At 44.4% G+C, this 22,526-nt stretch overlaps 1 protein-coding gene across 2 annotated transcripts in view; it reads left to right on the top strand.

Moving 5' to 3' along the window:
* The first annotated feature begins 1,061 nt into the window (after positions 1–1,061).
* SH3GL2 (SH3 domain containing GRB2 like 2, endophilin A1) overlaps positions 1,062–22,526 on the top strand; it is a 154,785-nt gene continuing 133,320 nt past the window's right edge. The window contains exons 1-2 of one of the 2 annotated variants that reach the window (XM_030567833.1): positions 1,063–1,312; positions 15,188–15,238. Coding sequence is in view for 1 of the 2 variants with exons in the window: in XM_030567832.1 (XP_030423692.1) it covers positions 1,268–1,312 (45 nt within the window). In the remaining variant the exon portion in view is untranslated. Of the gene's footprint in view, positions 1,313–15,187; positions 15,239–22,526 lie in introns of both variants that reach the window. The other variant, XM_030567832.1, reaches the window with a different exon arrangement.

Consider the following 22,526-nt stretch of genomic DNA (forward strand, 5'->3'; position numbering starts at 1 on the left):
CACTTTCTCCACACCACTCATGATTTTATATACCTCTATCATATCCCCCCTTAGTCTCCTCTTTTCCAAGCTGAAGAGTTCTAGCCTTTTTAATCTATCCTCATATGGGACCCTCTCCAAACCCCTAATCATTTTAGTTGCCCTTTTCTGAACCTTTTCTAGTGCCAGTATACCTTTTTTCAGGTGAGGAGACCACATCTGTACACAGTATTGGAGATGTGGGCAGGGCCGGCTCCAGGCTCCAGCATGCCAAGCACGTCCTTGGGGCGGCATGCCGCGGGGGGCGCTCTGATGGTTGCCAGGAGGGCGATAGGCAGCTCCGGTGAACCTCCCGCAGGCGTGCCTGCGGAGGATCCGCTGGTCCCATGGCTGCAGTGGAGCTTCCGCAGGCATGCCTGCGGGAGGTCCACTGCAGCCGCGGGACCAGCAGACCCGCTGCAGGGACGCCTGCAGGAGGTCCACCGCAGCCACGGGACCAGCGGACCCTCCACAGGGATGCCTGCGGGAGGTCCACCGCAGCCGCGGGACCAGCAGACCCGCTGCAGGGACGCCTGCAGGAGGTCCACTGCAGCCACGGGACCAGTGGACCCTCCGCAGGTATGCCTGTGGGACGTCCACCGGAGCCGTGGGACCGGCAAGCGGCACAGCGCCCCCCGTGGCGTGCCGCCGTGCTTGGGGCAGAGAAATGGCTAGAGTCGGCCCTGGATGTGGGCATACCGTGGATTTATACAAAGGCAATAGTATATTCTCAGTCTGATTCTCTATCCCCTTTTTAATGATTCCTAACATCCTGTTTGCTTTTTTGACCGCCTCTGCACACTGCGTGGACATCTTCAGAGAACTATCCCCGATCACTCCAAGATCTCAGTCTCATTAGTTTTTAATTCCATGCTCTAATTTAAATAGTTCTACAACAGAGAAATCGGGCTGCTGATGTAATACTGTGAAGAACAAACGGGGAAGCAGGGACGCTTGCTCTAAGCCCAGGGTTTGTGGATTGGCGAAGGAAGGAAACGAGGACTGGGATGACAGCTTTCTCTTTAAGAGGCTGGATTCCCTCTCTTTGACGTCAGGGTTTTTGCACCAAAGACTGGCGTCTGATAACCTGTTCGCTGGGTTAAAGAGGATCTGAGAGCAGCGAGCGAGCGAAATCCCCCTTTCAGCTGCAATCAGCCATCTGGTCCTCGAGTCGCTCCCATCCCCTTAGCAGCAGCAGCAGCAGCAGCAGCATTCCTGGTCCCGGGGCGCTTCCTTGCAGCATCCTACCATGTCTGTGGCCGGGCTGAAGAAGCAGTTCCACAAAGCCACCCAGGTACAGGAGCGGGCTTGGAAGAGGTGGAATATCTTGTGTGTCCCCCCCGGGGCTCAGGCTGCCTGCGGCGCCCGCTCCCCCGGTGCGGGGAAGGAAGTTGGAGCAGAGGAGAGTGTGGGGGGAGGGAGGCAGGCTCTGGGGGGGGGAGGGGCCGGGCTCCTGCAGCCCCACATGGCTGGGGGTGGGGGATGCCAGAGGGACCCTGGAAGCTGGAGCTCTGGTGGGGAGCGCTGGGAGTGGGGGTGATGCGATGCTCGGAGGCAATCCCTGGAGGGTGCAGGTCTCCGGGGTGGTCGGACCCAGTGATCAGGGGGGCGGGGGTGTCCTTCACTTGCTTTGCCACAGGAAAGTTGTGGGGCTGGTGCCGTTGCTCTGAAAGCGGACAGCTGCCAAGGGAAGGAGTCAGACCCCCCTCCCCCCGCCTGAGTTGAGCTCCCCCCTGCACCCCCAGCTGATCTGCAGTAGCCAGTGCGCTGCGAGGAATTGGGGAGTACGGGTGCGTGTGCGGCTGCGGGAGCTGTGCGGTTGGTTCCCCCCCCCCCCAGGGCCGGTGAATCTGGCGCTGCAGCAGGTACCGCATCGCCGGGGAAGGAGGAGGCGCGCGCACAGGGGTCACTGGATCCCTCATTCCAGCCCCGCTTTGCAGCCGCAGTTGCATTATTTAGCAGGCGGAGCCCAGGCTCGGATGGCAGCCGCCTCTGCTGCCGGGTCCTGCGCTGCAGGCTACTCTTTCTCGCAGAGCGGCTTAGCAACTGAATTACTGTACTCCATGAGGACCCGCTCTGCCTCCCTTCTCCCCCAGGATGCGCTTGGATGCATCTACCACAACTGCTCCCTGGGCTGCTTGGGGTATGATTTCATCGTGAAAACTGCGCCTAGTTGTGTGGCCGTCTGTGAGATTATGTAAAGTCCTCCTCCTCCTGTGACCTTGTACTAGGAGCACCCTCTGAAATCTCCATCATATGAGCAGTTGCACAGTGTTTCCAACTGCTATGGTTAGCTTTCTCTGTCTCTCCTCTTAACCCTCCCAAAGGATCATCTGTGTTGGTTTCACTTGTTCTTTAACTGCATAGCCCTACTCAGACCTCTGACAGATTTATCTACAGTTAAACTAATTTAAGGACACGCTTGATTTTTGAATCCCAAAATAGACTTTACACTAATTTAAGAATTGATTTTGTTGGATTTCAGATGTTACATACACTCTGGTTTAGAACAGGGACCTCAGACACTATGCGTCTGACAAGCCTGGGTTTCATTTGGATTTCTTCTCATTGTTTTTGTAAATCAACAATAAACTGTAATATTCAGATTACAGCCAATATGTTGGCTGGTGATGTGGTGTATCGTAAGGAGAACCAGCTGTGTTACCCGCAAAAATCTAGGGCACCCAGCTATACCCTACCGAGAGCACAAGGCGTGACCCAATCAATGTAGGCACCCTCACACTTTCCCTTCCAAGGGCTCAGGGTGTGAGGCACCTATCCTTACCCATGCGGCTCAGGAAGAAACCTAGGCAATTTAAATACCCGCCCTTCCCCTCTGGGCTCAGGCCTTTCCGGTCTGTGGAATATTTTCTCAGTGAAAGAACCTTAAACAGCTGTGCTCTATACAGCTATTTATTAGCAACACAAAATACATATACCAAGCAAATCTCTTATGCTCACCACTCCCAATATACAGACAAATTTCACCTGATGGCCAGTCAGGATCCACTCATCAGGGGGTTCCCGGCGATGTCACGGTCATACAGAGGGGTCAGCGTTCCAGTAGCTTGATGTTGAACTACAATCCGGAAATGGTTCCCAAAGGACATTGTTTTTCATTTACATAATATAGGTAAAACCAGCTACATCCTTCAAATTTACTAATCTATCACATTATCCCACACTCCTAAATAACAGAAATTTTAATCAATTACACACTGGCACCTACGTGTCCTCCTTCCTGCCCAAGTTTTTACATGTTATCTTTCATGCCTAAATTGTAACTTAATTGTGACCCTCTCTGTTTATGCAGATGATCAGCATAAAAATACTCGTTAAAGCTTATTTTATCATTTATTGCTTCTCTTTCTGTATCTGCCCCAATTTCCCAGCACCTGGGAGTCTCTACTTTACAACTTTCATGGTTATAACTCTCGTTAGGGACATTCCTGAGGTGGGGTTGCTTTATCCGCAGCAAAACATTCCTTTTTTTCAATTTTAGTGGTGAACTCCCTGAGTTTCACCCCTGGCTAGTTTCATATGGAGCTGGGGGATTGATCAAGTCGCAGGCCTACAGCTGCTGTAGGTGCTTTACGTTATTTTAGAGAGATCAGGATGGAAGTTTCACCAGACCCAAATTTATTTTTAAAAATAACTTAAAATAGTACTTAAAATGCAATCTGTGGTCATATTCTGATCTCATTTACATTGGTGGAAATTCAATGTAGCTTCAGCGAAGTCATGAAGTTACTCTGCTTTTACATTGCTGTGACTGACATTAAAATTTGACTCTGTCTTCAATTCACCTATAAAATGGGTAAAAATATCAGATGTTACATAGTAATCCATATTGTGGAGTGTCTTCAGGGAACAGCATAAGGCCATTGTAAATAGTCTCCAAAAGTAGGTTTGCAAAATTCAGTATGGCATAACACCTTTTGGGAACCTGTGTCTTCTCCTTTTCTCATCTCTTCTAGGTTTCTAGGAAAAGTGTGCCTGCTTTTTTGATCTAATGCAACAATTCCTTAACTCCATCCAGTAGAGGACTCATCCAAATTCTGGTTTTAATTGTGATTTCCTCCAACCTATAAATAAATAGAAGGCATTATGATTACTAACATAATGGTGTCTATTGGGGTTTATATCGACAGCTGTGCGTAGAACAAAACATTGCATCTTGTCATTCATATCATACTGAGCTGCACCGTTTGTTAAATATCCTTCACATGAACCTGTCATGGTAATGACAGATACACAGCAGTTACAATTTAGTTCATGGGGCAACCAACCATTATTTTCCCTCTATTTCCTCCAATGCATATTAGAAGCCAAAAAATCAACATCACTGCAGTGAAATCTAGTACTCAAAGTAAAAATTCCAGTGCAGTACTAGCCAAATCTAAGGAGAGGGTATGTTGAAGCCAACTTTGCAATGGCAAAATTTACTCAGGTTCCTCTTTATAGTACTAAAGAGAATCCTTTCATGAACAGTAGGAATAAATAAGAAGCATTTCTGGCTGGAGCATGCTACATGAGTGCACATATACTGTGCTGTCCTTCAGATGACACTATGGGCTTGTCTACATCAGAAAGTTGCAGCGCTGTTGAGGGAGTTACAGCGCTGCAACTTTGAAGGTGTACACATCTGCAGGGCACCACCAGCGCTGCAACTCCCTGTTTGCAGCGCTGGCCGTACTCCCGTTTTGTCTCGGGTGTAGAGGATCCAGCGCTGGTGATCCAGCGCTGGTAATCCAATGTAGACAGTTACCAGCGCTTTTCTTGACCTCCGTGGAAGGAGGAAGCCTCTGGTAATCAAGCTGGTTTCCTTTCCCGGTTTGCTCTCTCGGTCCCGGAGCCAGCCAGCAAACCGCAGGGAAGGAGACCTGCTTGCTCGGGGTTCCGGGACCGAGAGAGCAAACCGGGAACGCCGCGGTTTGCTCTCTCGGTCCCGGAGCCAGCCAGCAAACCGCAGGGAAGGAGACCTGCTTGCTCGGGGTTCCGGGACCGAGAGAGCAAACCGGGAAAGGAAACCAGCTTCGCCGCGGTTTGCTCTCTCGGTCCCGGAACCCCGAGCAAGCAGGTCTCCTTCCCTGCGGTTTGCTGGCTGGCTCCGGGACCGAGAGAGCAAACCGCGGCGTTCCCGGTTTGCTCTCTCGGTCCCGGAACCCCGAGCAAGCAGGTCTCCTTCCCTGCGGTTTGCTGGCTGGCTCCGGGACCGAGAGAGCAAACCGCGTCGTTCCCGGTTTGCTCTCACGGTCCCGGAACCCCGAGCAAGCAGGTCTCCTTCCCTGCGGTTTGCTGGCTGGCTCCGGGACCGAGAGAGCAAACCGTGTCGTTCCCGGTTTGCTCTCTCGGTCCCGGAACCCCGAGCAAGCAGGTCTCCTTCCCTGCGGTTTGCTGGCTGGCTCCGGGACCGAGAGAGCAAACCGCGGCGTTCCCGGTTTGCTCTCTCGGTCCCGGAACCCCGAGCAAGCAGGTCTCCTTCCCTGCGGTTTGCTGGCTGGCTCCGGGACCGAGAGAGCAAACCGCGTCGTTCCCGGTTTGCTCTCTCGGTCCCGGAACCCCGAGCAAGCAGGTCTCCTTCCCTGCGGTTTGCTGGCTGGCTCCGGGACCGAGAGAGCAAACCGTGTCGTTCCCGGTTTGCTCTCTCGGTCCCGGAACCCCGAGCAAGCAGGTCTCCTTCCCTGCGGTTTGCTGGCTGGCTCCGGGACCGAGAGAGCAAACCGCGGCGTTCCCGGTTTGCTCTCTCGGTCCCGGAACCCCGAGCAAGCAGGTCTCCTTCCCTGCGGTTTGCTGGCTGGCTCCGGGACCGAGAGAGCAAACCGCGGCGTTCCCGGTTTGCTCTCTCGGTCCCGGAACCCGAGCAAGCAGGTCTCCTTCCCTGCGGTTTGCTGGGTGGCTCCGGGACCGAGAGAGCAAACCGCGGCGAAGCTGGTTTCCTTTCCCGGTTTGCTCTCTCGTCCCGGAACCCCCCTTGAAGCCGCCCAACAGCGCTGCAGTGTGGCCACATCTAACACCACTTGCAGCGCTGGTTGCTGTAAGTGTGGCCACTCTGCAGCGCTGGCCCTATACAGCTGTACTAATACAGCTGTAACAACCAGCGCTGCAAAATTTTAGATGTAGACATGGCCTATATCACTGGTTCTGAGGATTCCTTTAAGCAGCAATACTGCCATTTATAAGTTGGAAGAGTTTGAACTAGCTGAAACCAAAATAGCAGTCTAATTCCAAATTTAGCAACCTGTCCAGAGACAACCTAGGGATTTTGGAGGCCAATCCTGATTTATACAATTAATTCATACTCTTGCCATGAAATGCTAACATGAGTGAAAATTACTAATGAGTAAGAGTCACAGAATTGGTCCCTTTATTTACTTGTTTTCACCCTGGCTGCTGATTGAGAAATCAAGGGCCCATCCCTGCCAACCCTACTCACATGAGAGGTCCCATTCATTAGGGTTTTCAGGATATGGGCCTGTATTTGCAGTATGAATGAAGCCTATCAACTAAGAACCAACACCTTTGTTTTCACAATTTGTAGGGAATTTACCTGGCAGGTATTACTTTGTATGATAGCTTAATGGCAGATTCTTCATCATTGGTCATTTGTAAATCAAGACTGACTGTTTTTCTAAAAGATTTGCTCTAGTTCAAAATGGAATTATTCTGGGGAATTTTTATAGCTTTTGTTATACAAGAGCTCAGACTAAACTATCACAATGGTCCCTTCTGGCCTTGGACTCTGAATACCAGCTCACAAGTGACCTGTTTTGTCGCAGTGTAGTCCTAAACCATACAGGGAATGTTTTAAAACTTTGGAACTTTTGCTTTTGCTGTGTCCTCACATATTCTGTTTTTATACCTGTACTTTCCACTTTTTCACTTTTTTTTTCTTGAAGTTTGTTTTCTCTTGAAAACACAGGATTAGTTTCTAAATGTGTCAGGATGTTGCATGGACCAAATAGCTAAAATCTATGAAATAAAATTAGGTCCTATTGTGGGAAGTAGTATAGAATACATACAGGTATCTGAATGTTATATCCTCCACCACAGCAAATATGCAATTTTTGCTTGAGAAATGAAATGTTTGAGATATTTACCAGCAAGATTACATTTCATTTGTTAAGAGACCCCAAATTCTTGAAAACTTTTTGTATACCATTAAGTTGTAAAGCAATTTTCTAGGCTGACTGTGTCCTTCAGTCCAGAGAAACATTCTACAGCATTTAATTTTTTTTATACACGTCGACCTCTGAAGCTATTATACTCATTCATAACATTATTCCCCTTTGTGTGTGTGTGTGTGTGTCACTCTCAAACACACACGTACACAATTCCTGATTATAAGCACACTAATATTTCCCTATTACAAAATATAAAGCTTTCTGGCGCTACTAAAAATCATGTTAACTTCATTTTCTTCCATACAAAGGAATTTAGTGTACCAATCATAATTTCAAAATCACATGAATTAAATTTCTATGTTTATCCAATTTCAACATTTTAGAATGAAAAACAAAAAAAGTCTACAGAGTTTTACACACTGTGTATAAGGTATTTATTGGAGTAAATTCCCTATATATTGAAGCCCTTGCATCAAGAGCAGCAATAGTTAGTCAATGAAAAGTGGAGACAAATTTAGCACTTGCTAGCAAGGAGCAGTGCAATTTTTTTTCCATTCTGTGGAACAGTTTCTTTTCTAGCAACAGTTTTACTGCAGTGTAACTCTCTAGACTTCAGAGGAATTACTCAAGATTTACACCTGTATAAATGAGGGTCTTCTTTCGTATGGCTTGCGTAGGTAGCAATGGTTACAAATGTATATCTAGATTTGCCATCCAGCACATTGCTACCGCAGTGAACTGGTGAATGTCCTTCAGACCCTTGGCAAAAGAGTGAAGGGGACACTCAGATATGATGTGCTCCATCATTTGTGCCTAGTAACCACAGTCGCATACAGATGTTTGCCTTTTTTCCCCATTTAAAAAGGGTTGGTCCACATCTCCCATGAGATGTCCTGATGCGATGCAACCTGCATCAGTCTTTCTGACATAAATCAAAACCTGGTGGTTGCAAGACGACAACCTTCACGTGGAGCTCCTGTTAAATGTTGGTGTTTTTTGTGCTTTGTGCAAATTCTCTAACATTCCAATGTTGTCAACTGGCAACTGAACGTCGCATTCCCGACCTTCCAGTGAAAGTAGCAATGATATAAATGAGGGTAAGTCAGGCCGCCTGAGTGAGTTTAATACAGAATTACAAAATATGGAGGCTGCACAGTATGGAATTCATTCGTATTGTGACCACACAGCACCCGAGGAGCAAAGGTAACACCACTAAAATGTTAACTGAATCTATTATGTATCTGCTGTGAATACAATCTGCAATTATACAGACTACTTCAAATATTTTCCCAGGAATATATAAGGGGCAAATAAATGTAATTTGCATTGGTACACACTAAAAGGTCTGTTCTCCCCCAGATGCACAAACCTAGCTTCATTAATATTATTGGGAATTATGTTCATATCAAGGAGAGAATAGATTCCTGGTGTTGGTTTAAGAAATACTGGAGTAAAGTTGTTTTTTGGCTGGCATTGATTTACATGTAGACTTACTAGCATGTAAAAAATGGAGTTGCTTTAAAGTAATCACAGCTTTATCTTTTCATGGCAGCATGTATTGTATAGTATGGAATAAATCTGGTGTCTCAAACACGCTATCAAGACTGAGTTTTTAGAAAAGTAATAATTCCATAGTGAAAACAATTAACAGAAACACTGGCAGCTGAGTGCATCATTCCATCCCACCTGGGCACTAGTGATGAGGTTGAAGGGAATCAGTGAAAATGAGTGATATTTAAATGGACAGAGTGAAAGGAGTCAGGTTACTCCATAAGGCCTGGGATTTGGCCTATTATTTTAAACTCAGCAATGTCTCTTTAAGAGAGAAATGTGTTTGCTTTTAATGTAGACATTGAAGCAGACTTGGGTGTGTATTCTTGTGAAAAATGTGGTTATTACTGAAAAAACATTTGAAGAAAAATACTTCCACTTTCACTGTATCATACATGTTGCCACTTTGCCTATAGCTCTCAGTAACCTGTTATGAAGCAGACCTGTTAGATGGTAAGTACAGTGTTTCTCCTTAACAAAACAGCCTGTTAAAATGCTTGGTAACTATCTAAACTAAATAACACTGGGTGTATAACAAAAATCAGTTGGCATAAAAATTAGGCTCTGATTCTGCAAGTATATCTACTCAAGCTGCACATAGCCCTGTTGACTTTAAAGGGATTCTGTGCGGGTTCTGTCTACACAGCTCCAGTTGCAAGATTGGGTACTTAGGAGTGGTGGGTGTAAAGACAGAAATAATGAATGTTGTTAGGTACTGCATGTAGTGAGTGTTCTGGAAGAGAGTCTGCTCCATGGCATTGATCCAGCAAAATACTTAAGTATATGCTGAATCTTAAGCACATGAGTAGTTCCATTGAACTCTGACTAAAGTTCAGCTCATACTTCAGGGCTTGCTAGATCATGGCCCATCTGACCAAATAAAAAAAGAGATGCCAAGGTCAGAGTGTAATATTGTTTGTTCTGATAGAGAAAGGAAATGAAAAGACCAAAGCCATACCCTTCACATATTCAAAGTGCTTTGCACACCTGAATAATTCTCAAAACACCACTGTGGAGTAGGTAAAGAATTTACTATATTGTTAGTCCTCTTTTACGGATCAGGAATCTGAGTTAGAGTTAGATACCAACATTTCCCAGTGTGGGTGCCTAAATCCATATTCAGGTCCTCAATAAAAGTGGCCTGATTCTATGAGATTCTATCATCCAAATATCCCATTGACTCAAAGGGGAGCTGCGAGTGCTCAGCACTGTTAAAAATCAAGCTGCGTTTATTTAGGAGCCTAATTTTGGGCAACCAGGTTTAAAAATGTTGGCTCCATGACTTGTCTGAGGCCACCCTGGGACTCAATAGCAAAGCCAGGATTAGAACCTGGTTCTCTTGATTCCACTCATCTGCTAACCTCTCTGTAACCCATACGGCCTCCTGAGTGTTACATAATACTGTCCCTGCCTTCAGGTATATGGGATCTTGGGGAGCAATTACCACACAGGTGGGGTGCCAATTAATTTCTTCATTAAAGGAAAAAGGAAGTGGTGGGAATTTAACAATGAAATACGATGGGATGGGGTGTATAGGGTGTTTACAATAGACTGATGGGGGGGTTCTTATTGAACAGGGTAGGGAGTTCTAACAGTGGGGTACAGTAAGTGGGGTTCAGCACAATAGGGTACAGTACAGTCAATAAGTGTATCAAAAAGAAATGCAAAATAAAATGGTAGCTTCTATATAAAATGGTCAACAATCTTAGATAGAATATATTAAGTGGTTGGTGGCCTTATACACAATGTAACACAATGGTATCAATGCAAATACAAAGTATATTAGAAAAGTGGAAGCAACCAATGGGGTGTTATAATTACAAGTAAAATGTGAATATAATTGAATTTATGCAATGTAACGGTATAAGAGAAAAGTAATGACTTAATTTGTGAGGCTAGGATAGCAGATAATCTGTCAAGGAACAGGAGGGGGCAGGGGAGTGAATGATTAGTGGCAACTGATGAGAGGAGAGTGCGGCTGGAAGCAGTGAGAGACTCTGAAGCCCTGCAGGGTAAGGACAATGGAGCAGCGTGATGGTGATCTTCGATAGGGGAGGGGCAGCGGAGAAGTGTAAAGAAGGGCTAGACAGAGGTTTAAGCAACAAGCGGAAACTAAAACAAAGGAAAAAAAGCGGCAAAGGGTTTGGGAAGTTTCACAGGGGGAGAAGCAGCAAGGGGTTTGGGGAGTTCGGAGAGAGTGCAGATGCGGGGAAAAAAGCAGCAAAGGGTTATAACAGGGAGACACGGAGAAGCACACAGAGGGGGAGGTTGGAGCGGGGGAAAAACAGACACAGGAAAGGTCAGAGAGAGATCAGGACAGCGCGAAGATGAATTTAAGCAGCAAAAACCTTATCTATAGACACGGAGAATTACACAGAAGGGGAGACTGGAGCACAGGAAAAACAGACACGGGAAAGTTCAGGGAGAGATTGGGACAGTGGGGAGAGAATTCAAGCAGCAAAAACCTTATCTATCTTAACCAACGACTAGGCAAAACAACAAATATCACAATTCTAAGCAAAACTATAGCAAACAACTATACGGAGCAACAAAACAGTAAACTATAACAAGGCGGGTGAAACTTACAAGCTGTACAATCTTAACAAACTATGACTTATTAAACTAAAAAAACAAAACCTATGGTGCACCTTATGCTATGGGGAAGTCACAGAGGGCAGAGTGGTATATGCCCAGGATCCAGCTCCCAAGGAAGCCAAGGGATGGTGGCTGAAGCCAAGGGATACAGGGGAAAGCAGGGAGCCCCGAGGCAAAGTCCACAGGAGCAGAGCTTAGCAGCGGCACGGACTTATTTTTAGCAGCAAAGGTCCGCGGGAGTTTAAGAGAGGTTTTAAGACACAGACCAAGGTTTAGCTTGAGTCTGTGTGCTGGGGAAACAGAGCCAGCAGCTAAAATAATAAAATAAAAGTAGGGAAAGTTTCACAGAGGGATTCTTACCAGTCCCCAAGGCAGCAGCAAAGGCAGAAGCAGCAAGAACATCAGAAGGCTCGGTACAGTCTCAATAATCAGGAGATCTCTTAGGTAGCAATTCGTTCTTCGTGGGGGGGGGTTTCAAAAAATGGGGGTATGCTTAAAAATAAAACGAGAGTGGAGAAAGGACCCCCAGAACCCCTGGCTGATCAGACCAGGCAGCAATGCAGGAACCTTTCTGATGTTTGTTTCAAAAATGTCTGTTTTTAAAGGCAAACTCAGGCAGTTTCCCGCCAGTAATCCTGATAGGCTCCCTCTGTCACAGGGGAGGAGGCACAGGGAAAAGACTGCAGGTGAGCACAGAAACATGTCTGGGCAGAGTCCTGTGCAATAGGTGACTCAAAGCACATGAGGCCTATGACTCATGCCCAGGATCTTAAAAACACAATAGGTCTTGCAGCTCTGGACATTGCCTGCTCTACACCGAGCCCAGGTTCAACGAGGTGATAACAGGACTAACCCTTTGAACAGGGCAGTGGTCCCATTTAGAACGCAGCACAAGTGGCCATCCCTTTGAGAAGGGCAATGGCTCTTGTTAAACAACTCAAGGGGCCCTCCCTTTGAGAAGGGCAGTGGCCCTGGTAAACGACTTAACAGCCAGGGAAGGGCGGCCACAGGAGGAGAACAAAAACAAAATGGAGTATGGGGACAGCTGTAAGAAACAAAATGGAACAGGGGGATAGCTGTAATAGACAAATACAAGATATAAAGGGGAAAGGACCTGATCCAACTCCTAGTGAAATCAACGGGAGCTGCATCTCGCCCAGAACAAGTATGTGTCTTGTCCTCTTTCCTTGTGTACCACATCACCCAAAAAAATTACAAGAAAGTTTTTATGTTTCCACAACTTGTGTGAGCCTGTACTGGAAGCTGCATAATGTAACATTCTTTCCAATATGGCTGTTACTTTGTTTTGCTTATAAAAAATCATGCCATCTTGAATAAAAGCTTCTTGGTGATACCTGACATGTTAAAACTCTGACCAGGTTTCCTTGGTCTATTAAGGCATTTGCAGTGTGATGCTTCACATCACACAGTGGTGGGATCTTCTACCATCATCAGAAGCACTGTCACTTAGGACATCTAAAATTAGACTGGACAGCGCTCTAGTAAATGTACAAAATTGGAAACAAACTCACATTGACTGGAGATGGATTAGGTGACCTAATAGGTCTTTTCCTTCTGTGATTTGTTATATGGGATGAAGTGGAAAAATTTGAGCTACACTTACTGTGTGACCAAAGCTGGAGTGGCTGTATAGGAACTAACAGACCATATCAAAGGACCACATGCTGACATCTTTGCTCTGTTCTGATTTAGTTCTTATTCAGGCGCATCCCATTGACAGAAGTGGGAATGTCTGTGTTAAGGAAGTCAAGATTCAGCCTCAAATTCTTTGAGTGGAAATAATTGAACAGCTCTGTTTGTTAATATGCATTAGCTTAAAAGCTAGGGCTTACATTTTCAAAAATGACAAGTGATTTTGGGTGCCTCAGTTTTGGGGTACTAATAAAATTTGTGGATGATACAAAGTTGGGAGTTACTGCCAATAGGGAAGAGGACTAGAATATCATAACAAGTAGGGTTGTCAAAATTATTCGCGATTAAGCATGCTATTAAACAATGCTAGAATACCATTTATTTTAAATATTTTTAGATGTTTTCTATATTTTCAAATATATTGATTTCAATTACAAGAAGAATACAAAGTGTACAGTGCTCGCTTCGTATTTATTTTTATTACAAATATTTCACTGTAAAAATAAAAAGAAATAGTATTTTTAATTCACCTTGTACAAGTACTATAGTGCAATCACTTTATCATGAAAGTTGAACTGACAAATGTAGAATTATGCACAAAAATAGCTGTACAAAAACAAAACTGTGTAAAACTTTAGAACCTACCAGTCCTACTTCTTGTTCAACCAATCACTCAGACAAACAAGTTTGTTTACATTTGCAGGAGATAACCTGACCGCTTCTTGTTCACAATGTCACCTGATATTGAGAACAGTTGTTCGCATGGCACTGTTGAAACTGGCATCGCAAGATATTTACAGGCCAGATGCGCTAAAGAGTCATATGTCCCTTCATGCTTCAACACCATTCCAGACAAATTGCCTCTCAGAATTATCATTTTGATCCAAGAATGAAAGTCATCACTGGCAGGAAAAGCTCAACAATGTCTGGAGAAAGGATGAGTTCTACCAGAGGCAGGGAAATTCCTCCCATTTTGTCCACTTTGGCTTGAGTGCTGGATACAGATTCCCATTTGCCATCATTCCCTTGTGTAGTTTTATTGATTTTTTTTAAATGAAAGGGTGAAAAATTGACCTTACTCTAAGTTGCTTTTTACTTTGATATTGTGGAAGTCTTCTGTTTGTTTGTTTTTAACAATATGGGCCAAATTTCTAACCTCGCCTCCAAATCTGATTATAGAAATTGCCACTGTGTGTGTAAAAAGGATAACTGTCTATCTTAGGTATTTCTAATACATTCCTCACTGTCATGTCTAGGCAGCAGTCTATCCAATTTGTGCATGCAATTGCCAGTTATATGAACAGAGCCAAAGACCTGATTGACACCCTGTCAAGGTTTGTTTCCCCACTCTGAACTTTAGGGTACAAATGTGGGGACCTGCATGGACACTACTAAGCCTAATTACTAGCTTAGCTCTGGTATACTACCACCACCCAGAATTCCAGTGTCTGGGGCACTCTCTGTTCCCCCAAAACTTCGTCCTCTCCCTGGGTTGCGTTGAGGGACTTCACCAATTCCCTGGTGAACACAGATCCAAACCCCTTGGAACTTAAACCAAGGAGAAATTAACCATCCCCCTCCTTTCCCCCCACCAATCCCTGGTGAGTCCAGATCCAATCCCCTTGGATCTTAAAACAAGGAAAAATCAATCAGGTTCTTAAAAAGAAAGCTTGTAATTAAAGAAAGAAAAGGTAAAAATTATCTCTGTAAAATCAGGATGGAAAACGCTTTACAGGGTAATCAGATTCCTATAGAACAGAGGGACCCCACCCCCAGCCTTAAGTTCAAAGTCACAGCAAACAGAGGTAAAATCCTTCCAGCAAAAAGAAACATTTACAAGTTGAGAAAACAAACATAAGACTAACGCGCCTTGCCTGGCTAATTACTTACAATTTTGAAACATGAGAGACTGATTCAGAAAGATTTGGAGAGCCTGGATTGATGTCCCGTCCCTCTCAGTCCTGAGAGTGAACAACAACAACACAAAAAGCACAAACAAAGACTTCCCTCCACCAAGATTTGAAAGTATCTTGTCCCCCTATTGGTCCTCTTGTCAGGTGTCAGCCAGGCTTACTGAGCCTCTTAACCTTTTACAGGTAAAAGAGACATTAACCCCTAACTATCTGTTTATGACACACCCCTTTACAAATTTTCCCCATTATCTCTCTAGGCATAAAATAAAGAATGCAATGTTCAAAACGCAGCCTTAAAATAACAGTCTTATTTTATGTCTCATCTGCCATCAGGTCCTTCCAGAATACTGCATAGCAAGATGAAATAGAGCTCGACTGCTGCTGGTCAGTAATGCACAAGTGTGTCTTTAAGAGATTTAACTCACCTCCCATCCCTGAGACTTGTATGTTAATAGTATTCATAAAAAGTGCTGAAGCACCATTAACAAATCTAGAGACTTTGCAGAGGTTACCGTGTGGAAGGTATTGTAGCTTGCTAAGGCTCCCAAATGGAAATATGGCAGCAGTACTGGAGTGGTCTTTGTCCTTTACTAGGGGGAAGAAGGCAAAAGGATCTTGAAGATCAATAACAACAACCCAATAGCTTACCGTTGGAGGTCCCCAGCATGAAAAGTCCACCAAGGAAGGAGGCAGTTGCAGTGGAAAACAGTTTGATAGGACATAGGGGTCCAGTGGACTCCTGAAGTAGCTGCAGTTGACTAGAGAGGGGATGGGACCAGAATGACTAGGAAGAACAATGATCCATCACAGCCCTAGCTATCCTCTCCTAGTGCAGCTCCTGTGGAACCCTCAACAGGAATAAAAGTTGCCTTCCCCTACTGAATCCTTCTAGAGCAAAAAGCCTTTAATTTACACCTTCCCATACTATCTTCTATGAATATGGCTAGTCATTTTCTCTTTACCTTGCACCTCGTATGGAGAATTGGAGAAAGGTGGTGCTAGGCCCATCTTAAATGTGCAGAGACCAGCATAGGAAGGAAAACTAGTACCAAGTATTTTTATCATTCTCTTTGCCACAAGCAGAATTACTTAACCTCACATTGCTTACCTAATCCTGTACTTAATCTTGGAACAGAAGTAGTAGCTTTTTTAAAAAACCTAATGTTGTGGCAGATGTCTCAGAAACCTATCCAACATGCCACAAAACTGAAAGCACTTTAATATAGTTTCTCTGCAAAATGAATTACTCTGAACCAAAGGATGACATTCTCATTCACTGTATTTTCCCCATCAGTTTCCATCAGGTTATACTTTAAAGAGAACTGTCCCTTATTTGAGCAGCAATAGGATTTTATGTACTTTCTTTGCAAGATGAGTCATATCAGAAGATCTATGCTGGTGAAGATTTGGCGATGTACATACCAGTTACCTGCACTATTTCCAGCAAACCCTCTAGGTTTCAACTAAGATGGTGGTTTGATACTCCCATGATGAGGGACATATAAATAGTTGGATAAGTAGATAGATGGCCAATAGTGGTTGTTTTTATAAGTCGCTGGTCTAACGAGGCTGACAAGCTCCTTGTACTCTGTCCTCTGGAGCGAAGGATATTACTACAGTATTACCATTTTGCACTAATTGGTTCACATCAAAGGATCCCTGTCTCCAGTGGCTCCACACGGAGCGAAGATCAACATCTGTGGCTTATTAGAGTAAAACTATGAAATGTTGGAGCAGGAGAGGCTGTATATTCATGTTTATGATTAGTATTCCTTAAAACAAATGAAAATGGCTTTAACATTCAAAAAGAAGGTATTGCAACCATTCAGGCAACTGAATCCTGCCAGAAGCTGGGAATGGATGACAAGAAGATGGATCACTCAATAATTTCCCTGTTCTTTCCCTCTCAAGCATCTGGCAATGGCCATTGTCGGAAGACAGGATACTAGACTAGATGGACCATTGGTTTGATGCAGCATGGCTGTTCTTGTGTTCTTCACTGAGGCCTCAGTTGTGCCTTTAAAGCACAGCACTGCTTTTGGTGTGGTGCAGAACTGGCCCACCTAGAAAGAGCTCCAGATGCAACCTGGAGCTCTGTGGGACACACAGGAGCGGTGCTCCCTGTCAGCGGCAATTCAGCGGCGGGGGGTGGGGGAGGGTCCTTCCACGCTCCCAGTCTTTGGGGCTGTCAAGGTTCCTTCCCCATTCTGAACTTTAGGGTACAGATGTGGGGACCTGCATGGACACTTCTAAGCCTAATTACTAGCTTAGATCTGGTATCGCCGCCACCATCCAGAATTTCAGGATCACTCCCTGTCCCCCCAAAACTTTCCCCTCCCTGGGTAGCCTTGAGGGACTTCACCGATTCCCTGGTGAACACAGATCCAAACCCCTTGGATCTTAAATCAAGGAGAAATTAACCATCCTCCCTCCTTTCCCCCCACCAATCCCTGGTGAGTCCAGATCCAATCCCCTTGGATCTAAAAACAAGGAAAAATCAATCAGGTATTAAGAAAAAAAAAGGCTTTTAATTAAAGAAAGAAAGGTAAAAATCATCTCTGTAAAATCAGGATGGAAAATACTTTACAGGGTAATCAGATTCCTATAGCCCAGAGGAACCCCCTCTAGCCTTAGGTTCAAAGTTACAGCAAGCAGAGGTAAAATCCTCTCAGCAAAAAAGAACATTTACAAGTTGAGAAAACAAAAAGAAGACTAACACGCCTTGCCTGGCTGTTACAAGTTTGAAACATGAGAGACTGGTTCAGAAAGATTTGGAGAGCCTGGATTGATGTCTGGTCCCTCTTAGTCCCAAGAGTGAACAACACCCAAAACAAAGAGCACAAACAAAAGACTTCCCCCCACCAAGATTTGAAAATATCTTGTCTCCTTATTGGTCCTCTTGTCAGGTGTCAGTCAGGTTTACTGAGCTTCTTAACCCTTTACAGGCAAAAGAGGCATTAACCCTTAACTATTTGTTTATGACAGGGGCATTTCAGTGGCGGGTCCTGGAGCAAGTGAAGGATCCGCCGCAGAATTGCTGCCAAAGACCCAGAGCGCGGAAGGACCACCTGCCGCCGAATTGCCGCCGAGGGCAGCAAAATGCCACCTCCCCAAATCCTGGCTCCCAAGGTGACCGCCTAGGTCGCCTAAATGGAAGCGCCAGCCCTGGGGACATGGATAATGCACCTGCTGCTACATGCTTTTATAGAGTACAGCATAGTCTCCCCAACATGTGCTGATCCCACTTGGTTGGCCAGTGCAGAGGGATATGAAGGCCATGCCCCTGCCTCTTCCTCACACCTGTGAGGGTGCAGTTGCCTCTGTGCTGTTTGAAAGGTGCTGCCGCTGAGCCCCCATGCTCCTGGCCTGCATTTATGCCTGGCTTTATATGGGTGTCACAGGTGGCAGGGAGGTTAGGGTTTAGCTGTCTTCCCCAACTTCCCCCTCCAGTGCATTCATACGAGGGTCAGGCGTTATTTGGCCCTGAAAAAGGTACAGCTGAGGAAGTAACCCATGTAGCCTTTCCAGCACTGACTTGTCTAGGTGACTTCTTCCTGTCCTGGAGAAACCACTCATAAGCGTGAAAGGCCTGTCTGCTGATTCTGCTAACAATGCTGCCAACCTGTAATAATTAGTTGGTGGGTTTGCGATGTGAATTTCTACCCACTAGGAAATGGACAGAGACTGCCAGTTTCAATGGCCACTGAACAGCCATCATTTGATGGAGGTAACTTCCACTGGGTTTTTACTTTCTCTTTCACAATTTTCTTGAATTTGTAAGCATGCTGAAATTAAGCTATTATGCTGCGTGCTTTATGAGCAGATGTTTTAAAATAGAGTGAATTGTTTCCTTTATTCCCTTTTCTTCTCTGATGTCAGAAAAGCTATTTACACCAGACGCTGTTCAAATGTTTTCACCCTCTTCTGTCCCTTTTTGATTTTAGTCTTTAATAGGATTGTTTAAATTCCAGTTGTTACCAGCTTTAAATGGGAAAAATGGTTTAGCTTAGCACTTTGAAATACCTCATTCCAGTAATGCTTTGCCTTACTTTTGTACACTATTGAGTGCTACTTTGTGTATGTTATAGGATGCAAGTGACACCCCAGCTAATCACTATATTAAAAAAGGCTCAGGTGCCAGACATGACTTGCCTGCTCCTACTCCTGAAAAAATATATATTTGACCCATGAAAGCAAACACACATGCCAACAGAGGTAAAATAAAATATTCCTCCAAGGGCTTTTCCCTGAAAGGAATTTTCTCCCCAGTTTTTGAAACACATACTCACTTTTAGAAAGTCAAGAATACTAAAGACAGTAAATGCCCATCCACTTCAATAGGCACAAGACCAGGCCTTAAAATGCCATTTGCATGCCAGCTACAACATAGCTAAAGGAATGCAGGTTCAGCTTGGTAAAGGACTTTAAGAAAACAAACTAGATGTCACCACTAAGGCATTGTTAACATGGGAAAGTTTTACCAGTTGTATGTGGATACTCTTTTTCCATGATACCTTTTTTTGAGTGTTAAAGCCATTTTCATTTGTTTTAAGGAATACTAATCATAAACATGAATATATAGCCTCTCCTGCCCCAACATTTCATAGTTTTACTCTAATAAGTCACAGCATGTTGATCTTCGCTCTGTGTGGAGCCACTGGAGATAGTCTGAACTCACCAGGGATTGGTGGGGGGAAAGGAAAGGGGGATGCTTAATTCCTCCTTGTTCTAAGATCCAAGGAGTTTGGATTGGTGTGAAGCCTCTCAAGGCAACCCAGGGAGGGGAAAGTCTGTGGGGGGGGGAAAGAGGGGGATGGTTAATTTCTCCTTGTTTTAAGACCCAAGTGGTTTGGATTTGTGTTCCCCAGGGAAGGTTTTGGGGAAAGTGTGCCAGACACTATATTCTGGCTGGTGGCAGCGTTACCAGATCTAAGCTAGGAATTAAGCTTAGAAGGGTCCATGCAGGTCCTGCACATTTGTACTCTAAAGTTCAAAGTGGGGGAAAAACACCTTGACAGCCATGATGCTGAGTGGTTATCTCCTGGCCTTGTTGGCTTGATGGTCCTGTTTACCTTCAATGTAGATAAAATACAATAGGAACACAAAGGTATACTGAGAAACATTCCAGGTGGCAGACCCACATTCCTTCATCTAGGGTGGTGTAATTTTAGCCCTACCTGGCAGACACCCTTAGAAAACATAATTCCCAATACACACTGGTAATCTTGAATATGTTTTCTGTACATACATCACACAATAATATTAGCGATCAATGTTAGCTTTTACTGATATCTTGCATGGCACAATGGAAAACATAATCCCAACTGTACATACAAAATGATGGCATCTAAATTAGCTATTGGAGTCATTGTGGATAGTTGTCAGAAAACATCTGCTCAACATGCTGCAGCAGTCAAAAAGGCAAACAGATGGTAGAAATGGTTACAAAAGGGATAAATAAAACAGAAAATATTATAATGCTGCTATATAAGTCAATGGTATGCCCACATCTTGAATGCTACATGCAGTGCTGGTCACCCTATCTTAAAAGAGATGTTAGAATTGGAAAAAGTAGAGAGGCAATGCATTATTAGGGTTATGGAAAAGCTTCCATAAGAAGAGAGATGAAAAAGACGGATATTTTATCTTCAAAAAGAGCTGGGGGCGGGTGAATATAACGATAGTCTATAAAATCATAAAAAGTGTGGAGAAAGTGATTGTGTTGTTTATCCTTTCATATAGCACAAGAACCCAGAGTCACCAAAAGAAATTAATAGGAGGTATGTCTTCACACAGTGCACAATTAACTTGTGGAACTTGTTGTCCAAGGATGTTGTGAAGGCCAAAATTGTAATTGGGTTCAAAATGGAATTAGATAGGTTGATCAACGGTTATTAGCCAAGATGGTCAGGGATGCAACCCTGTGCTCTGTGTGTCCCTAAAACTTCTTCCAGAAGTGGGAGTGGATGACTGGGGCTAGACCATTCTGTTCATTCTTCCTGAAGCATCTGGCACTGTTCACTGTCACAAGACAAGATACTGGCCTAGACTGACCATTGGTCTGACCCAATATAGTCATTCTTTTGCGTTCCAGATAAAATGTTATGACATTAGTGAGTTGGGGTACATTGAATTGTTCAAGCCAGCTGAAACTTACTACTAGATCTCAGTGAACTCTTGCATTGGGATGCTATTAGGGTCATAGATGGCTTAAATGCTGAAGGAATGTACAAGCATAGGCACTTCTGGAGTAGAGAATTTTCCATCTAACTTTTTTTCTGCAGAGATGTCACCTTCCTCCATCCCCACTGTAGACTGTACACTGCAGACTAAAAACCCATCTCCATCACTCAAAGCTAGATGCCTGTTTCCATGTGAACTTTACACGGGCATTAGTGTGTGTGTGTGTGTGTGTGTGTGTGTGTGTGTGTGTGTGTGTGTGTGTGTGTGTGTGTGTGTGTGTGTGTGTGTGTGGTGATGTTTTTGTTTTTGTTTTTTTAAACCCCTCAACCTCCTGGACTGATGGTAAAAGTTTGTTTTACTGTTTTAATTTAAGGGCTGAACAGACTTTTTTCTTAGTTTGTGCTTTTGACAACAAAATGCCTTGACAAAGGTCTGGAGTATTAAGTGTCAAAATGGATGAATTTTTATGGCTTAGTGATAACCCGTGAAAATTGGAATTTGAAATGGAATTGGGCTACACTGCTATAAATCAGAGTTCTTAGTGTTCATTCTTCTTTTTAATTTAACTGTAGAGTTGGCACCTGAGGGATTATATTCAATTACTTGGAATGAAAATGACTAGACATGTCCTCATCCGGTGGATCCTGAAATAAAATCATTCTCTGAGTGTGAAGAGCTCCCATTACCATTCATGGGGATCACATGCACCAATAGGAAGCCACCATGTAGCATTTCCTGCTATTTATCATTGGTTATTTGTATTACTGTAATATCTGGGAGCCCTGCTCATGGACCAGGACTCCAATGTGCTAGGCAAGGGGTTGTAGAAACACAGAGCAAAAAGATGATTCTTGTGCCAAAGAGCTTACAGTCTAAGTAACACCCAACACATGGTTTCAAGAGTCTGCATGGAACTTCATGATGTCTGGATAAAAATGCCTTGTAGTGAAGGCAAGAGGGGATAGTTGTAGGGAACAGGTGAGCCTAAAATGATGGGAAAGGAGAGATCTTGTTGTCTTCCTCAGACTCTGACCCATCTGTTCCAAATGTTGTCTCGTGGAAACTAGACCCACCTCCCTGAATCACCATGAAAAACAGAGGAGGAGGAAGGAATTGCTTTATTTCACTTCTTTAGAGACTATTGTGTAATCGTTTTAAGAAAAAAACATTAGCATATTTCCTTGGGAACTCTAGCCTCCCATTATTAAAAGGTGTACCCTTTTGAATCCTGGGATTCGGTGGTAGCACATATCGCCATAGTTTCTTATTTATACACAGAACATAGTAACTGGTTTACCAGCTATCCAGCAGTGCTTCTCTGCATGTGGAAGGCATGGTTGAAGCCTCATCTTTCAAACTTGGTCACACTTTGCACATGGTGAAGAGGCTTTGATTTTGTATTTTCATGCACCAGTAACACTTTTAACTATCTTGGCTTAAAGCACATGTGAGTTCTTTGGGGCAGGGACAGTCACTTCTGTGTTTGTAG

The sequence above is a fragment of the Gopherus evgoodei genome, chromosome 6 (genome assembly GCF_007399415.2).
Source record: "Gopherus evgoodei ecotype Sinaloan lineage chromosome 6, rGopEvg1_v1.p, whole genome shotgun sequence".
NCBI lineage: Eukaryota > Metazoa > Chordata > Testudines > Testudinidae > Gopherus > Gopherus evgoodei.